Source organism: Styela clava, chromosome 1, assembly GCF_964204865.1.
Source record: "Styela clava chromosome 1, kaStyClav1.hap1.2, whole genome shotgun sequence".
In the NCBI taxonomy this organism is placed as follows: Eukaryota; Metazoa; Chordata; class Ascidiacea; order Stolidobranchia; family Styelidae; genus Styela; species Styela clava.
In genome coordinates, this window is record NC_135250.1 from 24321714 (window position 1) to 24342867 (window position 21154).

Below are 21154 nucleotides of genomic sequence, written 5' to 3' on the forward strand. Positions count from 1 at the left end.
TCATTGGTGTGAATATATTTGTAGACTGTGATTTGACGGTACGGTAAACTGTACTGTACTGCGAAGGTACCGGTACCGAACTGGTCGCCGGTAACTGGTCGCAAGGTACTGCACATTTGTGAAGAGTCATATTGTTTATTGCAATATTTTTTAGTTTATAAAAATCCAATAAAAAAATAAAAAAGAAGAGTCAGCTTCAACAATGGCTACCGGTACTGAATAATTGGCGACGAAAAGCGTTTATCCCAGGGCACTAGGAAAAAGAAAGAACGAAAATGTGGCTTTATCATACGGATAAGTGAACAACAGCCTTACTTCCGGTTACATGACCCATGTCCGGTATGAGGACAGTTGAAATTTAATTCGAATGAAATTAATTAAAAGTACAGGTATGTTATCTACACGGAAAGTTCGGAAAGCACTGCTCTAGCTGGAGTAACAAATAGACTTCATATTTGCAAGTGGAATTTCGACAGAAGAATAGGGCACAGGTAGTGTTTCAATGGGCACTGGTCTCTGACCAAGACGGAATCTTAATTGCAAATACCAAATTACATATTATGTAATATTTTGATTGATAAGTTTTGTCCTAAAAACACCACGCACTAAATGTTAATTCTAAAAATGTTTTTGTATTTTACGTAATGCTAATAGATGTTACCCCGGTTTTTGTCCCCAGAATATTTCCTACATATGTATATACTTTACTAGTTTACTTATGCGAAATTTTTATGCCTATCATCAAATAATTTTTATTTTCAATACTAAGAATTTTCAACCACCACCATTAAAATGTACCTGCAGCTATATGTCATCTTTTTCTGGCATTTTAACAGCAAACTAAAATTGACTAAGATACAAAATGACCACCGCTAGTTAGATTTACACTTACAATTTGAGTCACAAAAATAGAACTGAAAAATATTTAACAATATCACTTATGAACACACATATCCATCTGTTCTATAACAACCTTATTTATTACCATGCATCATTCTGGTTTGGGCGACTTTATCTGATCTCGAACCACATTGCCAATAAGAAAAAGTTAACATTCTTAAATAGCGTATGGATCATAATAAGTTCAAAAACTATACAGATAAGAAATTATTTAGCAACATCTTTCCTAACACACATATATAAAAATTCTCGGAAGAGATGAGGTTCGAAATTTTCGAAAACATGTTTTTTTTATTCAACTGTCTGAAATATATATCCTTCTTTTGGAAAACCATAACGAACTTACAGCTCTAAAAAAACAGTTTTATAACAGTTACGGTTTATAAAGATGGTGTAGGCGAGAATTTAAACATTTCGTTACCTATATTTGGAATAATGTGCTGTAACAGCCTCTTGTTGGCTTGGCCTTACCTGGCGTGACCTTCTATGTTTGTTGACCTACAACTTGAAACAGAAGGCCTGTAAAGTACAACAACATTGAGAATTGAAAAGTGAAGGTTGAATTAGGATAATTCTCGTCGTATATATTATAACGTTAGATTATTCTAACAATAGAAGATGAATGAACAGGCCCGAAGAAGTTTGCTTCATATCTGTATTCTCCATGCAGTCTAGTTATACGTTGTATGCAATATTTTTCTTCCTTTTTTTTGTCTCCTATAATAAATATAAATTCTTAGAGTTACGGTAGGCTTTCAAGTGCAAACGGGATCAGATAGTTTCACAATTTGACATTCAAAACTTGGTTTTCGTGCAACAACTTGTCTTTGTGAGACTTTGTGATTCAGTGCATTGTGAAATCAAAAATGTAGCACCAAAATGGAGATGACTAGCGGCTATACTTAGAGAAAGCCTCGTACGATTTTGAAAACTTGCTGGTGGCAAACAAGCGCATCTTTCTCATAAGTGCAATTTCGAAGAAATTTTTGATAAAACAAATGCTATATGTATAAGGTGATAATAGGGTAAATATTGACTTAGCTATGGCAGTACAACAACATGGTCTTTATTTATATGTGAAAACAATCCCGGATTAATTATGTATCTCAATAATAATAGATAGCACAAAAAAATGAGATGATTTTTTTCCAGCAACATCAATCACCCTAATATCAACAGCAAAAATTTACCAGGTACTATTCACACACTTCAATACATTCAAATTTTGGATTCCTCTATCCACGACGAATGTTTTACTTATCAGCAGTAGCTTGGCTCCTGAGCCATTCTCGCCCCTGCATTGAAACAAATTAAAATGTCTAAGGCGATCCTTTACCCGACTTGGACTGTGTATGAAAACATGTTTATATTTATATATATCCGATACTTTAAATGCCTGTCATTCCTAACTCGAAAATGATTCGCGACTGTTTTGTTTGGCTTAAAAACTGACTTGATTTGTCCTCAAATATATATATTCCTTTGTCGCGCAGCTCACTCAACAAAGAGTCTTGTTATTTACCTGATACAACTTTTTACGCTAAAGAAAGCGATAAAATCATTGATCAATCTGGTCTGAGCATTAGTTAGAACGTTTCTAAAACAATACCAATTTTGGAATACCTTACTATCCTTGTACCTACAGCTTCACTCAAGAACGCGAATTGAAAAGTGACGGTGGAAATAATTCAGCAAATTCGTAAGTACGTTACTATATTTTAACTTCACAATCAGCGCAATGAGATATATTGGTAGCATGATTGAGACGTCACGAAAGCACATGGATCCTGTAATTAAGCTTGAAACGTATGAAATAGTTTAGTAAGTTACCTGTACCGCAGTCTTCTTTTAATCACTGAAGCGATTTTTTTCACAACAAGAAGAAGAAAAGAAATACTAACAAGAACGATATAATAACGAAACGACCCGCTAACCGGCAGTTCTGATGAATATTTCCAATGCGACACGCCGGCAGCATTGATTGATAAAGTGCCAATACGCCAATGAAAAGCCAAATGCAAATAGTTCTGACGATTTCGAAAAAGTCAAAGTTCTATAGGAAATGTATATGTACAGCTGTATTGTAAAAGAGAATCATCTTTGAGCGAAACTGCTGGTGATCACTAAAATGCCAAGAGCTATTGAGACAAAAATTATTATAGTATAGAATGATTTATGTGAACGCATTGCTGGATGTTGCCCAATATTCCATAATTTGAAACATAACTTCAGAAGAGTAAATTATATATGTTATGATTTTACGCGATTATGAGGGAATGTTATGTTTACATTCTTGAGGCGTTAGTATTCTGGTTCGAGTGTATTTGGTATTTTGTACCCCGAGGTCAAAAGACAACTCATTCTCTATTGACTCAGATCATCGAATTCCTGAAAGGTGATACATCAGGATCGACTGTCAGTTATGAAAGATAATTGTTTAGAAAGCTGAAATACTATGTTCAAGTGCAGAATTTCAAATCGAGTAAGTTTTGTATTCGTTTGGCATAACTCTTAGCTTCATTCGGGTTTCCCTTTCGACACAAGTTCAAATTGAGCCAACGTATTGTGGAATTATTACATTTAGTCATCAATTCTCTAGAACAGAATGTCACAGGCCGTGAAACATGAATAACACTATTCATTCAATTAGATTATTTTAAGATTTAGATACAAAGTTTTAAGGCTGGGCTTGTACTTTCGGTTTCAAGCCAAGTTTCCACCTAGATGAGGAGCTAGCTTACTTCCCTCTTTTGTACATTCTTGAGTGTACTTGTTTGGATCGAATACTGGAAAAATGTACACATGTCTCATAAATTTATTTATTGTGTGTATCTTTAGACCGTATTACCTATTAGCAACCAGTTTGTAAATTGAGAAGCCTGGAAATGCACGAAGTCAAGAGTTACCGTGTTTTATGTTTCCAAACTAGATCCATCTAAGGCTATGCAAGCTAGTTATTACTATTTGATTGAACGAACATTCTTAAGGAATGAAGTCGACCGGAAAATCTTCCGTCACGTGCGTGTGACTGCTTAAAAGTAAAAAAAAATCACTTAATTTTTGCGTAATCGTTACCACAATTCTAAATTATTTCAGAGGCCCGAAATGGTCATTAAAATGTTGTACCGAGCGGATCCATCATTACCTATGCAATTATCCATGCCCCTGTCTCCTAATAGATTATTATAAATGGATTAAAACTATCATATTCCGGCATACTTGAAATTACACTTTGATTCATAAAGTTTTTTTTATCAGTCATTACGAGTTATTCCCAGTAATAAGTTTTGTTTGTGGTCTCTCTTATGTTCTTACCTAAGATAACGCGCATAACATCTTGTGATTTTGGTTTGGACATTATTCTGTACTAACAGGAATAGTAGTGCGCGGTATGATTTCGATTTTTCAGAAAGAAGAACATATTTTAAACTGAAGCAATGATTTATCTAGACGTTTGGGCAAAAATGTCTTGTCTTAATGCGTCTACATTTTCAAGTATATATTGATATATATTTACCAAGTATGGCTTGTCCATTGTGTTGCATTCCTTTGCGTGTCGCATATGACTCGAAAGCATGAGATTAAACAACACCAGATATATATTTTAAATGTTTGATGATGCGTGATTTAGTTATGACGAAGCCATTTTAGTAAAACATATGTGATTCAGCCGGCGCTCCAGAAGTGTGAACCAATATGGAGGTAACTAATTTTGTTCGCCTACTTTACATCGAGTTGTGTAAAGGGACTGAAGCCCATGGGCAGGGGTATTTCACTTGGCTAACACAGACAGTCCCGGAACTCGTAATGAAACTAAAATGAGGAAAATCGGAATAAAATTATGGCCTAACCCTAACCCAGTAACCTGGTACACACACTACGGGAGTACCGTTTTGCCACTCGTACAAATACTTGTTCATTCCATTAATAATTATTTGTGTACTAATATATCACTGCTGACCACTTATAACGACTCCAATCTTTGCAAATAAATGAAAGGCTTAGAAAGATGAAGGATTGTACAAACAGTATGTAGGCTATTCTCTTAACTCAAGTATTTAGTATAGCTCAGAACTTTCTTTGCTGTCCTATTCCGTTTGTGTCATTGCTGAGGCTACGTCAGTGTAAAAGCAATTAAATTGGCGTGTATATTTTGCAACGTAAGAAACTGTGGCACAGCACGTTTTGCGATGCCTTACTATATGACTTCCTGAATGGTCGTCATCAGTTAGGCTGACCGCAGTAACGCTTCCTGCGTGCAGTCGTGCGACAGTGAGTGACGTAAGTCGAGGTGACGGTTCGTGAACAGCTGTGATATTGTACCTTTGTACTATAATGCAGTAACGGCAGCATAAGCGATGGTGAGGGTTTTGTACAAGACGTGTAGTTTAGTAATGTTGTATGTCTTATGATAAAATGGGTTTGAAGTGGTGTTTTTCTACGGTAAAATCAAGATCTTTATTAATCCATATACGCTATGCCAGCTCGATTCACGCAACGAGGAGATCAGATGAGTTTCATTTTCGGGTAAAGCTTCCTGTCCAGTTTATAGTTATTGATTAGTCAATATTAAGCAAGCATACATGTCAGTAAAAAATCGACGTTATTTAAGAAGTTTTTTTAGAAAATGGGAATACTTAAGTTTCAGTTGCGACTTGTTTTATTATCAGCTTGCCTTGTATCATTGCGACATTTGTGTATGAAATCATTTAGAACATTCCTCAAAGGCGTAGAAGAAAAAATTGGTGATTTCGCAAAATTCTACGTAATTCAAGAGTCTCGCCATAGCGCAATGTATTTTTGTAACTATATTTGAAATATGATTGTTTGAAGAAATCTGGAATTGGCAAGACGAAACGTTTCTGAAATACATTTGTGTTAGTATGTACTGAATCACTGAGAATGGTGATTTATATTCTTGCTAGAGTAAGTTACCTATATTTTAAAACCCGGGAAATAGGAACGTTATATAAAATCGTGTATAGGGTATGTGTTTAACGTTTGCTTTCTTTTCCGGGCAAACGTATTGAGGCGTAAAATTGCCGATTCCAAAAATTCCTTTACATATTCGTAACAACTCGACCCTCACGTTGTGGGCGGATACCTGGCTTTATCAATAGAAAATGAAAATATTTGATGTTTTTGTTGGCGAGATATTTGAAAGATATAATACTAATAGAGATATACGAATGATTTTCTTTATTGGCGCAGTCTACTAGAATGTTAGAAAGTGGTTTCAATTCTTACTTGCAGCTTGTAAACTCATTTTATTTTTATTTTTTTGAGATACTTTGAGCAAATAATAAAAAACCAAACAAGTCGAAAGAAGAGATTCTAAAGTGAAAAGTATGGTAGAAAATATGTTACCAGAATTTTGTACATTTTATTTTGCATAATTTACAAAATAACGAAATGAGCAAGTTATATATAAAATGACGATACGTTGACATATACACTATTATAATTAAATTGCAGAATTTGACAAAGTTGGTGTTATTATTGAAAAATATTTAATTCGATTTCCGAACTTAGCCACCCTTGCATTTATGCGGCTTTCAAATATGGCTTCGATATTTGAGATATAATATGCATTGTTAATTTGTTATATTTGAAATGCAACGCATGTTAAAATATTAAGTTACAATACGTGATAGCCCCAAGAGTGCCAGTGTTTCTATTCAAGTTATGTTTTTGAGGGGGACTGGCAGATAATTGAACTGGTTGTGTACGCCGTGAACCGAGCAAATATAATTATGAAAAATATTTTCAGTCAAAAAGTTTATCAACGACCATCCATCATCAAACGAAAAGAATGCGTTTGAAGAAAATTGATTTTTTGATTGATAGACTCTGGTATGAATATTGATTAGGTGATCTGTATCATATGATAACATTAGATACTTTCAATTCTCTTTGTACCTGGAGTAAGTAATTAGATAGATATAGGATTATAATGAAGGTACGTGATATGTTAATATTTTCAGGACGTCAATATTTCTCAGAGTTGTACAAGGCGATAGCAAGGTTGACAGTCAAACAACGATGAAGTTCTGAATGTTACTCTATTTGGATTGTTATGGAGATATATGGTTTTATGGTACTTTAATTTTAATTAATAGTTTATAAACCAAGATAGAGAAAATTTATTATTGGTAAAAATGTTAGTTAAGTGAAGTTTACTTCCGGGATTGTCAGTTGCTGTAAAGTAACCCATGATGAGGCGCATGAAGGCCATTTCAACGTATGGGAGACAATGTGTTTATAATTAGGAAATATATAGGGCGGTCTGCGTTGCAAGATTCTAAATTTTAAACTTAAAGTCAGTGTTGAGATTCAGGGTGTTCGCTCGAACCCGGGCTCGGAATGCCGCGATAATTAATCAGTGAACCTGTTCTTGTGTTGTTATAGCTATAACGTCGCCGTGGTTTTCAGACATGACGGAATATGTTGTTCGTGAATTCGATACAAAAGAGAACCTGATATTAAAGTTTTGAATTCCGCCTCTGCTTAAAGTATATAAATATATTTTGTTCGAAATATTAAACATGCGCAAACAATATAAGTTCATTTCGCTTTAAATTCGATTTTTCTGGTTGATTCCATAATTGGGTAATGGGTACATATCTGTGCGTGCATAACTAATGCATTCCAGATAATGTTGCGCAATATATAATTTTGACTTGATGGTATTTCAGAAGACTTTTAGAGCGACAATGAACAGGGACTAGTGGATGAGTTGAAAAGGAAATCCAGAACTGTTTTTTTAACTGAGTCTTAACTTTTGTGTGGTAATAAACCAACTTTTTTCATCACAAATTTGCTTCCAGTATCAGTTTTCAAATGAATAAATAAAATTCGGAATTTTTATAGAGTATAATAGTTATAATATTGGAAATAGAAATATTATTGGAAAATAGACATGCTGGCCTCCTTTTATCAAATCGCCTGACCATAAATGGACCCGTAATTCGCCGTATCGGTATGCTACTGTAGAAGAAAACATTTTGAATAAGTAGGCCAATGTTCTCCTGGTCGTATTCATATCAATTGGCCACAAATATCCGATACGTTATCTTGTTTATGCTCCCATCGTAATATTGCCCAAGGCTGCTAGACAGCAGAGACAAACGTGTGTATAAACGTGTGTATACTGCAGCAGGTGAAAGTACTTGATTACGTAAACATTTATATTCAATCCAGCAATTAGTAAAATGCGTTCACAAGGTTGGAATGTGATAGTTTATAATGCTATTCAGAAATTGCAAATGCAACATAGAGTATGAGTTTGCTAGTCCAACCAAGCAGATAATGGAATAATGACGTTGTAAAGTAGATAGTATTCGTCTGAACGGTCGCGAGTTGATAGACGCCTGGTTTACTTGTATACAAAAAGTGGACGTTGGGTATGATGCCACACTATTTTTGACATTTTGCTATCAAAATTGCTTATTTGATGCGAGTTTTTACAATGCGAACATAATTAGTTGACACTGCTTAGATCAATTAGAACTGATGGAAGTTTTCATGAAAATTTGAACAAATTTGCGGGTCGGAAGTCAAGTTAAACTATGTATTCACTTTTTTCTAATAATAAATAATAATATGATACATTCGTCTCCAAAATTATTGTCTAGAATTAAATGCACCTGAAATATTCCAATGTAATTTTACGCTGCATCAGGATAGTACTAAAAGTGTTAATTTCACAGTAATTACATCTGACAGACAAGCATTTATTTATACTTGTGTTTTCGCACCTTAGAAAATATAGGTGTGTTGTAAATACCTAATTTTCACTTTGCGTAAATGTAAAAGAATTTGAAATCGATACTTAATTATAATGTTCGTCAACAAACCGTTTTAGCGTGAACATTCCTGACGTATGAGCTCACTGATGACGAATTATGTACCAGCAGGTAAATACAATTTTTTAAACAAAAAAATGGAGGAGTCTTTTTCTCATTATTTTGGCAGGCTTTGCATCCCAGCTTGTTATCTAATGGCTTCGTATATAACTGAAAGACAATATTAGAACACCAATTTCTCGATTTTCAGAGTCTTGCCTACAGCGAACTGTAATTTCCCCATTACATTGTAGCTTTAAAATGTATAGCCTAACACTTCACAGTCGGTTATTTCTCTACGCAGTCTTGTGCGAGTACTATACATTTATCAATGATTTTCACGCATGGCCGAATATAAAAAGTAAGCATTTTTCCTCTATTGCTTCTATGACGTATTATGCCATTTCGTTTCTCTGATTGTATTCTGTTGTTTTTTAAAAATACCTGCCCAGTTTCGTGATGTGCGTTGTACTTACCGGTACGAAGGGAAATTTCCTCTTCAAAACAGGAAGGAATCTATACAACAAGGGATTTCTGCTTGAACGCCGCAGTGATTCAGTCATTGTGTCAGTTGCCATTTGTGTAGTCTATGAACGTGAAAAGGGAGCATTTTGCCGCCCTTATCATATATATTGGTTCAGGTGTAAGCTATAATATAACATGTCTGCGAATGCCTTACCTGTATGTAGATTGGACCCTTCACAAAAACAAAGGGTGCTAGCGAAGCGCGGGTTCACCACACTACAACGCGAAATCTACATTAACGCGAGGCCGAGGTAAACTTCATGGCATCATTTTGTATTGCCTTCAATCGGTGTTAACTAGACTATAACATTCCCGTAAATGCCTTACTGTATGCTGTTGTTAGACCTTCGGCGTAAAGAAAGGGTGCTACCATAGCGCGAAGTCTACCACACCATAGTGCGAGATCTACCTCAAGCGTGAGGTGTCTGTTGAGGTCAGAGTGCAGCTCTAGGAGCGATTTGAACTGCCCTCAATCGATGAACCAGTTCAGGCCGGGAAGGAATATGAGACTGCGGCAAGGTATTCGACATATGCCGCTAGACCTCAAGCTATAAGCACCAAGAAAAGTTTTGGGAAGGCTAGAAGAAACTCCCATCTTTTACGGCATACAGAGAAGTACATGTAAAGGGAGTTGATCCAAATGTACTACTTCATACTTACCGTTGTGTTTTAGATTGATGTGTTTTTTCGGAAATTAACCGGGTCTTTGTTTCGAAACTGTTCGCCAGATACGACAGTAAATAGTGTTTGAATATGCCCAGGCCATGAGCCTAATGGTAGATTTTCACTGATGTTCCATAAACTACAATAGCATTTCGTAGCCGCAATTGTCGTAATTTCAATTGATTGATAGACCCAAATGATTGACAATGTTGTCGCTCCCACTGTGGTAGTCGACCAACTCGTAAACAATAATCGATTCTCATGGAAACAAATTGACTTGTAATTTAACGGCGTCGTAAAATGGCAATTTTTGCACCCATTGCCACCGCGAGCAAAAGCAAGCCTGGGAAATTGTCGCTCTACGAAACAACCGATTTTACATAGTGCTCGTAATCGAACTTTCAATTTTGAAAATGCGATATTTCACTATCAGATTTCAGCTACGAATATGGCGTAAAACGGTTAATATCAAAAAACTCTGGTATGTCAGTACTGGCAAAACCTTTTTCATGCGTTGCCTGCAATCATGCCTTCCAAGCATTCGAGTTTCTGTAATGCATTAAAAGTATATCTTGGCGAAGTAATGCTGATTTTATGCGTTACTGGTGAATGGGCCTCTATATTCAAGTTTAACGAGACATTTCCTTAAATGTTCTAGAATCTAATTCTAGACTACAACACATTGACTTTTTGTGCAGCCTTTGCATTTATTTTTTCTCTGGTCGTTGAATGCAATTAAATCTAATTCGTTAATTGAACTTGAAATGCATAACAATCGATTGAAATGAACGCAATATTATTTTATGATCATTTAGAACATTACGATCAAAATTTTCATTCAGTATTCGTTGTTACCAATTTCCGAATTTTAGTAGACTACGTCAACATAGGCTTTTAATTTTTACGACAGTCACTCAACGCTATTCTTTGTGAATCTTTAGAAATGTAGGCGGTGTGAAATAATGTATAGCGTGAGTAGTCTAATTTAAAACAGCAATATTTGAACGAATTGCCGTTCTTTTGTATCAATATGGATGATACGTTTGACATCGACGATTTTATTCCTGGATTATTTCACCTGGACCTGAACATTAATTCGAGAAAATTCTCCAACCATGACGTCACACTAAGGAAGAAACTATCGGGACGAAAATCTAGCGGGTGAGTAAAAGGCTGCCCTAATAATCCCTTCACGGAGGGTGAAATTCAATTGGTGATTGAGCGATATATCCGAACTTATTCCAACTATCATGAGTGTGTCAAATTGACCTAACATAATTTGAGTAAGGGTAAAATAGAGCACTGGTTCTTAGTTTTGGGTACTCGAAAGCTACTCTCTAATATTGCTTGCTATTGAGCAATCTTTTATCGGTTCGGGATCCACCTTGGGGTAATTATATCTAACCTACTCCTCCATAGCGCTCACAACTCCGCCACACATATTAATAAATTTAAAATTCCCTGTCTAACAAGGAAAAGTAAAACGAACATGACGGCTCAATTATACAATATATGAGGTCTTCCAATTGGACCAGATTGGCCATACCTCTGATTACTACGTCTGTTGAGTATTACCGAATGCATGATGGTTGGTGGAAGAACCCATAACCGACCAGCTAAGTCATTTACTCTGTGCAACGGTGAGAATTCCAGCAATTCTTTTACTCATAACTACTCTCACGAAATTATTCATGCTTGTTCATGCAGTGTTTGTCATTCGATTTGTCATAATAATTATTCTACTATTGTCTCGTTTTGCAGTAATTCGTATGACCGGGAAGACAACATACGAAAATCACATATAAGAGATCTTACATTGCGATATCAAAGTTTATTAGAAGATTTGAACGATGATGACGTCATCGATCGAGAATCAGTGCTGGTTTTTCTTGGAGTGAGTTATTTAGCGTTTTAATATTATTTTAAACCAGGCTAAAACTACACGGCTAAAACAATACGAGGTACAGGATATGTTTTGCGAACTATAACGTAATTTCAATTCCAAGTTCTTCCATTTATTTCATTTTTTTAAATTTCAACGCCATTGTTTTTTTGAAATGTTCAACCGTAAATTCGTTGGCGATTTGAAAAATGGCATCTTTGACTATTTTCCTCCCATGCTTGGTGATAAATACACAAAATGGTACTTTTTTGCCAGAAGAAGAATCGGTTTTTCATCCATAAAATGATGTCAACGTAGTGGCATTTTTTAAAATATATTTATATATATATAAATTATTAAGTCATCAACTTCGTTGAACGTTTGATGCATTCGCTGTTCGCCTCGGGCTATATTCTGCTTAGATAGGTCATTTGAGGAACTGTTAAGTAAAAAAACAAAAACAAAATACTTGCATTCTGTGGTTGCTTCAGTCATAGTCTATATCTGTATGGGCCGCTGTTATAACGTTCTTAGAACTGCGATTCAACGCCTATCCATGCTTGATAAAACACTAATCCGTTTAAAATTTGAACGACTGGTTACATTTACCTCTAAATTGTGGTAAAATGGTAAATTCGTTTTTCATAGTGTAACAATATCTAGTGTGGGCGATGCTATATTTAAATTGATTATATAGGAGTGTCATTAGTGTTTACTTTGAATTTATTTTGACCATATTAGGAAATATTCTACGAACTATAAATATCTTAATCGCAATCTAAACTTCAGTCTGCCAAAATTTTATTAATTATAGTTGGATTGAACAACAATGCCGCCATTCTGAGTTAGAAATAAGAAATTTCATCCCCTGAATAGGGCGAGTTTTTTGCTAAAACGCGTATCTACAAGCTTACTCCAAAATAAACTGAACATAGATCATTTGGAACATATTCTAGACTCTAGAGAAAACAACTTTCGTGCAAAGCGTCCTAGTGTACTGATCCTCTAAGTACAATCATACATAAACAGAAGAAGTGTACAAGTTTCAAATAAATGTAATTTATCGTCATTCTCTCGTTATTCGTCATTCTCGTAATACATTTATAGGTGCTGTTTTATTTTATTTGTGGGGATACCCTGTACAGGGGGTACCCAAAATGCATTGCTTCTTGAGACCTGGCATTTATATGCGTGCATCATGATATTGAAGTGCACAAGTTTCCCAGTAATATGCAAGTTATTGCTTTGATTGGGTGATAATGGTAAAACGACCCTGTTATCGAACTGAAAAAATCATTTTGCAATCCACCAATCGAATTTGAACTTGAACGACCTTTCAAGCAATTTAGATAATCGTAGATGCAAATATGTATCGTGATTCGTGATATACCACGCACACTGATACACCGTTATCATATTACCTGTGGGTTAATTTCAAACGAGATACGGGCAAGTTATTTAGATTCCGTGAGAACCGCGTTAAATCACTTAAGATCATATTGTCACCGGCAATTTTCTGTCAATCTATCTATACATCTGTGGCGTAACTGAAACGTACATATTGCCTATTACAAGGATTTCCAAACTTGTCCGTGCCGCGCCAAATTATCAGGGAAAAAACTTACGGCCTCGATGAGAAAGTTTGAACGGCAATTTCTTTTGTGCGACACATATTCACGCATAATGCTGCGAACAAGGCCTATGCAAGAAGCGACTGATATCTCACAATATGTTGTAAGGACTTACTTGATATGAGAAATCGGCTATGCGGATATAGATGGGTCCAACGTTTTAACCGCCATCGCGCCTCCCAGAAATCTATATTCATACTCTCTTTCACAAATTTGTGTTCCTGCATCCAGGTACTGGCAGGCTATCTTGGCAAATACAAAGAAGCAATTCAATACTTTGACGACGCTCTAGATCAGGACAAAACGAATCTAAATGCAATAGCTGGTCTTGTGTTTGTTTGCTCAAAGAATCCTGAAATGCAGGAAAGAGCAGCTGGATGCAAGAAAACGGTATTGATATATTTTAATATTTAAATGATTTAGATACCAGTGATTGAGAGTAAACATTGAGGGAGATGATTAGAAATAAATAATCCGTGAATTAAAATAAAAAATGAATAAAAAATGGTAGATTACGTAACACTTATTAATACCACTTTAAAAATGTAGTTGTGCTCGAAAAATGTAACAAACATTTAGAATTTTATTTGAAAATTGAAACAACAAAGTATAAAAACTGAAATTATATTTTTTCCTAAATTAGTTTACATTAATAATTTTAGATCGCCGATTTGCTTGGACGGTCTGACGTTGACGTCACTGAAAAAGAATTGAGTGTCAGATTGGCTCGGTGTCTTGCTGAACAAGCGTATGCTTACGCGTTTGACGTAGGAGTGATGTCATATGACGACAGAAAACAACATTTATTAACAGCCATAAATATGTATGACCGGGCTCTAACCGTCGGATCCGGGTAATGACTGTAACGACTTAATTTTTACGTCCTTCATTCTCTACACACTGATACGTAGGAAATTGCCCCATTTTGGACGAACTGTGATTCGGCAATTTATTACACTTTGTGCGTAAACCCTTGCTTAGATCTCTAACCTGCGATGCCAATATAGTTGAGTGCAACACTTTAACCACTAGGCCATTGTGCTTGAAACATTCAGTTGGATAATATAAAAAAAACTTTTTCAGTTTTATTTCAATGGAAGTGAGATTTCGTTGGTATTTATCAATGTCGTCAATATTTCTGGGACTTGATTCTCTCATGTTGCAAGCGAGAGAACGGGAATCTACAAGATTAGCTGGTTATAACCGAACGATCAACTTATTGAAAGAAGCAACGAAATCAACACAAACATACCATACAGCTCTAGCGTGGAGTTATTTGGGTAAGATTCGTACAGTAAGTAAAATTTATCAGCGCGTATATGCTGTATCTGTGTACAGTACTATTGTAGCTTGCATATTCTTAGCTTAGATTAAGGCCGGTATTATTATCACAAAGTTATGAATAGATATAGTATAGTTTATGCCTTACTTCGTGACTTAGCGTATCATTGACAACACATGATGGGTCACGTTGTGACCCACGGGTCAGTGGTTCGCCCTGCTGAGATACAATCATCGCTATCAAGTAAATAAATACAAAAATATGGGTCGCTTCCGACTCCTCGATCAGTAGCCCGTCTTGAGCCCAAGTGAGAGATCTCTAACCCTGCTATGAGAAAACCTATTTAATTTCTTTTTTTCAAATATAGAGTGATTTACATCTTGCGTTTACTGGAATGAGAAACGAAATGTTCCAACTCCGAAAATTCTCTATTTAGTCCTTATGCTTATAGTTTTAAGCTTTTCGCAGTTAAAGATTGTTTCTTTTCGCAGGAATATTACTAGAACGACAATCATCCTTTGAAACAACACCAATGTCCATCCATGATTGTGGATACACTGGATGCGAACCTGTTGATTGCTACAGCAAATCTATCGAAATTGCAGATAAAAATACAACAATACTGAACAGGCTTGCCAAAGTAAATATGATTTTTTGTTACTACCATGTGTCACAACGTTCTGGGTGTTGGTTTGGCGTGTTTTTATTGATATTAGAATCAGAATCTGAGTGGTATCTTTAAATTCCGCTGAGTCGGAAAAACTTTGAGTTTTCTAAGTTGGAATCAGAATTTTAGTCATAATCGAAGTCAAATTGGGATTGAACCTGGAATCTTTAACGAGCAATTCCAACAAAGTTGAGCTCAGAGCATTAGCCGCTTCACGTAGTTTGTTATTTATTTATTTTTTTCTTATGTTCCTCTGTGAGACACATGGGTTTGCAGAGCTAGCGCTTTAACTTATGCTAGCGCATTTGTTAGTAGATTGCCACCCATACAACGAATCGGAAAAATCCTTCCAAGCTTTGTATTTATATCTATCCTCGTCTGTTTTTTTTTACGAAATTTGTATTTATATACCTAGACAGTTGCTCAATTAGTTGTCATGGAAAATCAACATCATCTATTTATGTTTTCAGTTATTTCAGTCAACACAAAAATATGAACTTGCTCTTGGGGCTGCCGACATGTCAATTCAAGTCGAATCTGATGCGACGAAAAATTCTTCTGCCTACCACGTGAGGGCGCGACTGAGAATGGAACTGTATGTCAGGGTAAGTAAGTAGGATGGGATGACGACAAACAAATCAAACAAATCAAACAAATTTTCCAATATTCCACTTTGAATTTTTCAAAAAATAATATGATAGCAATGCTCAAATATTTGGACACGGGTGTCAAATGACCAATATGGCCAGCGAAATGTAGGCAAATACTATCCATAAATTTTAAAAACATTGTACCGAATGTCATCCAAACTTTCAGAAGATTTGTATCGAATGTCATATTGAATTCAAAATCAGAGAATAAATTTCGGACTGCGAGGTTGGGACAAAAAAGTCTTCCGACGACTTCTTTAATTTTTAAGTATTGTCGAGAAAGGCATTTTTAAACCGAGCTACAGCAATTTAGTCCCTGTGAGCCCATTCCATGACCATTCGCGGTTTGATATAACAATATGATAATGATAATATTCGCAGGATTTATCAAAATGTAAATATGGAACGGGAAGCATACCTGACCGAGAATTATTGGAAATCGCAAAACTTGACCTTGAAGAGATTCTGAAGGTCAATGACGATGATTTAGCAACTTACGTTGAAATTGGACAAGTGAGATTTATTTGAAATTCTTCATTTTGTTGGAGTGAGTGAAATGCAAAAAAAAAACAGTTCCCTTTAATTGTTGTTAAATGAATTACGTGCTTCATCTAATTCAAATAATAGGTTCTAATGATTAGCACGTAACTATGATTTGAGTCCTAATTCCTCAGACCTCCTAATTTCGGGAGCTCGATTTGGAGTCAAAAGTATTTCAACCCGGATTTGAAATTTCAAATCAATCCGAAGAAATCATGATCCGATGTCGGATATCCGAATGCCTTAGATTCGGATGAAGTTTTTAAAGTTGGAGTCAAAAATTTGTCACTGAAGGGGCATAAGGCCATATATTCCCAGGCCTGCTAATGTAGGAAGCTGAATTCAGAGTTTTTTCAACCCGGATTTAAAAATTTCTGTCAACCTGGAGAACTTTGGATTCAGTGCCGGATATCCGAATGCCTCAGATTCGTAAGGATTTTTCTGACGTCTGAAGTCAAAATTTTCCACTAAAGTAAAATAAAACAAAGTCAAATAATTTCTTAGCCAATAGTTCTATCTGGAATTCCGTATTGGTCAAAGTCAGATTTTAAATTCAATGTTATTTTTGTTTTTGTTACAAACAGGTCTGCTATTTCATGGGGGTTGATGCTTTCAAGGAATCTTTTATTGTAGACGATGAAGAGATCAACAGTGCTTTGGTCTATTTCTCAATAGCTCTTCAATGTGAGACCGGAGACATTCTACCTGAGTTACAATTGCTGAGAGGAAAATGTTTGAGGATAAAAGTAAGATTTCAAATCATAAATCACTTCATCAGGAACTGTGATAGTCAAATAGGATCTCAGCTTATTTTTCTGGAGTTTTATTCTATAATTTGGGCCCGATTTAAAGAACAGTCTGAACAATTTTCATATTCCGTGGCCCATTGTTTATAAATTCTCAACACGTGTGGCACTTTTCTTCTATAAAAATTCTTATTTTGGCTTTTACCGTTTTTTTATCATTTATGTGTAACGTCTGATAATAATAAAGTTGCATTACCGTCCAATCACAAATTAAATCAATGCAGAACCTACGTAGTGAAACCTTTCCTCGTGGCTCCCAAAAAACGTCGAGTTCCAATAGTTCAAAAAGTACTTTTTTTTTTTTAGTAAAATGCGTTCTTATAGCAATTAGTGAAAAAATTTATTAGTTGTCTAAAGCTGTTACTTAAAGCTTTTTAGGGTGCCCACTGTGTAAAATATTACTAAAAAAACAGCTAATTTTGTTTGTAGGGTGAAGACACAAATGCTCTTGAATGTTTCAAAAAGTCGATGGAACTGGATACATCCGGTTCAACCAATGCTCAAGCGTTTCGGTGTTTAATGGAAACGTTATTAACATGGTGAGAGACATTCAACAGTAGCATAGTCATAGTCAAATATAGTTTTTTTGGTACTCCTGAAGTATGCGCACCAAGATGTCGCACAACCTTAATCCTAACCTGGTACACAACCTGAGTTCAGGTTGTGCGCCATCTTGGTGCGCATACTTCAGGAGGTACGTTTTTTCGGTAGTAAAAAATTAGGAAAAAGAAAGTGGGCATATAGTTTTACTGGGTACGAAAACACAACCGAGCTTCTAATATCTGATTGCTATTTAAAATGTATGATATATTAAATTTATTTATACTTTCTTTGTCGTTTGTAATCCTACTTCAACTTGAGTAAAACCGGTAAAAACGTGTTCGGCTCTAAGAATAGAGTCATATATGTAACAAGCTTGCGTGACACGTAAAAAATCGCTTTTATTTACAAATAATAACTTATTTTAAATTATAAATACTTTAAGATGGGTGAAAACGCTAGATGGCCATTTTTTTATTTTTTATTTTACCCAATATTTTACCTATTTATTTTATCTTGTGGGAACACTTTATTTAACAAATGGGAACACTTGTATATGCCCCTTGACTCCCGTGTCTATATATATTTGACCATTGCTCTCTTGTTCATATATATATTACTTGCATATTCCAGGTTTTCGAATGGAAATATGGAAAAGCGTGACGTCGTATTATCAGAGGTTGATGAATGGATTCGATTGGCTCAACAAAAATACCCTTATGACGTCATGAGAAACGAGTTACGAACGCTAACGCACACGTTCACGCATGAACTATTAGATTTATGCAAAGCACTGATTCGCTCACGTAAAATGACACTGTCAAAGCTATGTTTGAGTATGATGTCTCCTAAAGGTTTGTTTGGAGGTACCAAATCGCCAACGGGTGACGTCACTAGATAATGACGTCATAAATAGGCAATATAGTTAGTTAGGCAAGTTAATTATAAACCCCGTCTTCCAGTTGCCACTCTGCCAATTGAAATTTTATGATATTATTGCTATTTTCAATTATCGTCGCATTAGGAATTACGTCATGTGCATGGTGACGTCACATACTAATTCGAATATACATCTCGTAGAAGAAAGTCTTTTATTTATCACGCTCCCAGATTATATGAAAAATTTGAAAATTCTTTATATTTTTATTTTTTTCTCTCTCGTAGCTATCTCAAGTTTTTTTATTCTGTTTTTTCATAAAATAAGCTTATCAACTATTGTTTTTCATTTTATCGTCATATTTTATCCAGTTCCGCCATTGCAGTAAATTATCGTAGATAAGAACATTATTATTTTATGATTTTGATATTTTTTATTCCAATGTTACGACATTCTTCTTATTTTGATTTGTTCGTAGTGTTTTATATGGGTGTTTCCGATGCCTCAACATTAGCGTATATGCGGTCATTTCTTTTTGTATAGAAGATTTTGCGTTGTTTTAATTCGTTTACTAATATGTGGTCGAAGGCAACGTCTCTGTATATTTTGAATTTTCCCTGGGGTGTCTCAAAAATGTCGTGTCCTGCTTGTTCCACACTCGTACCAATTGTATGAATCTCACTCCATGTGGATAGAATGCTTACTCGAACGGCTTTAATCTATCCTAACCAAGAGTAGTTGTGCAAGTAGGACAAAATGGGACATGTCTGGGAAGTAGTAAAAAAAAACATTTTTGAGATACAGACACCCCGTGTCGGGATTTCATAATTCTAAAATTACAATCTATATCAAAAAACTATTGCAAACAAAGTTTTCGCAGTCAAAATTTTGCCATCATCAAATAGGAGGCGAGTGTCAGCGGTGCAGCGCAGTTGTGGAGTCACATTTTTTCACCAAAATCAGTTTATTGGATAGTCCTATCCGGTCTCGTCTTTTACGCGACACTGCTGGCCTGCATATACTGCAAAGAGAAATTTGAGCGACTATATTCACCATGATAACATTGGGTGAAAGTTTTATATTTTCAAATAATTCGTTTCAGGGTTTATTTTGCCATAAACTAACCTTCAATTACTTTTTATTTATTCATTCTCTACGATTGTCGCTCTGTATAGTCAACCTACCCAATTTCATACACAACTGGGGTCGTCGAGTCTTTCAGTCCCAAATCTGAGATACCTGTATATTATAGTGAATTCGGGTCGTCGCGTTTTCTTGAATATCTTTTTTTGTGTACAGTCTTATAAATTGCAACATTGATCATCATTTCCATGGCAGTATTTTTATGATTTACTCATTATATATATATTGTGTTTACGATAATATTGTTCTATAGTTTTCTTGCTCTATTGGATCGTTATTGATCTTCTTTTCAATCTTGCTTTAATCGATCTTTTATATTAAATTGTATTCAATCAACGCCCAGTTTGATATGTGGAAGCAAGGAAGACTGTAATCATGCACGACCTTAATATAATGTGCTGTTTCTTGCTGATGAGCATTCAGAAGACGAACCCGTTCTTAAAATGTCCGGCCAGCGTTATATTTCCAAGAATTATGTTTAAGATTGGTGCAAAGCGGGTCATGTTGATGTAGCTTACGCAATGACATATATCAGTTAATATAGAGTTCAAATTCTTCTTATCATGTAATCTTATGTTAAGTTCTCGTATTTTTATAGATTTCTGAATAGTTTTCTGAAACAAGGCACCTTTTGTTAGTGCTTTTGATATCAAGAAACTTTTTTAAATTTTAAATCCCATCGCTGGTGGCATCATGTAGTGTGCAATAATTCTTAATGTTATGTATATCCGCAGAAAACTTGAATAAAGGGCTATAGCATAAATTTGACGAGCGAACGAGCGGTTACGGGATAACTCCAAAAGTGAATACCCACAGCCAAACTATTTATGCTGTCGTGCCGACTTTTATCTTTCGATTCGATTACATATGCGAAAGCTAGGCAGTGTTTGTATTTATAAAATATGCAACATAGCTGCCGTGTTTGGAATACTTGATAGACCTGGACTTTCAACAAATTTAAGGGTCACATTAGACAATTTTACGATCAGTCAATCGCATGCATGACTTGATATTAGTTTCTTGCTCTAAAAGTCACCATACTTTTGTATGGCACCTGAAATCAACGATGCAACACAAAAAGTAGTGCGACAAGCAATGGCAGTCGATTCTTCTATAAATAATTTGGCACTCCAGAAGTGTGTGTGCCAATATGAAGATAACTAATTTTGTTCGCCTACTTCACATCAAATTGTGCAAAGGGACT

General features: G+C 35.4%; 1 protein-coding gene across 1 annotated transcript; it reads left to right on the forward strand.

Moving 5' to 3' along the window:
* Positions 1 to 10874: 10874 nt before the first annotated feature.
* LOC120339488 (tetratricopeptide repeat protein 22-like) lies at positions 10875 to 20286 on the forward strand. Its single transcript, XM_039407627.2, has 11 exons — positions 10875 to 11093; positions 11694 to 11826; positions 13677 to 13835; positions 14108 to 14298; positions 14529 to 14725; positions 15219 to 15367; positions 15865 to 15999; positions 16426 to 16557; positions 17169 to 17330; positions 17820 to 17929; positions 18564 to 20286. The coding sequence occupies exons 1-11, from the start codon at positions 10963 to 10965 to the stop codon at positions 18829 to 18831; spliced, it is 1767 nt and encodes a 588-aa protein (XP_039263561.2). The 5' UTR covers positions 10875 to 10962; the 3' UTR covers positions 18832 to 20286.
* The last annotated feature ends 868 nt before the right edge of the window (positions 20287 to 21154 follow it).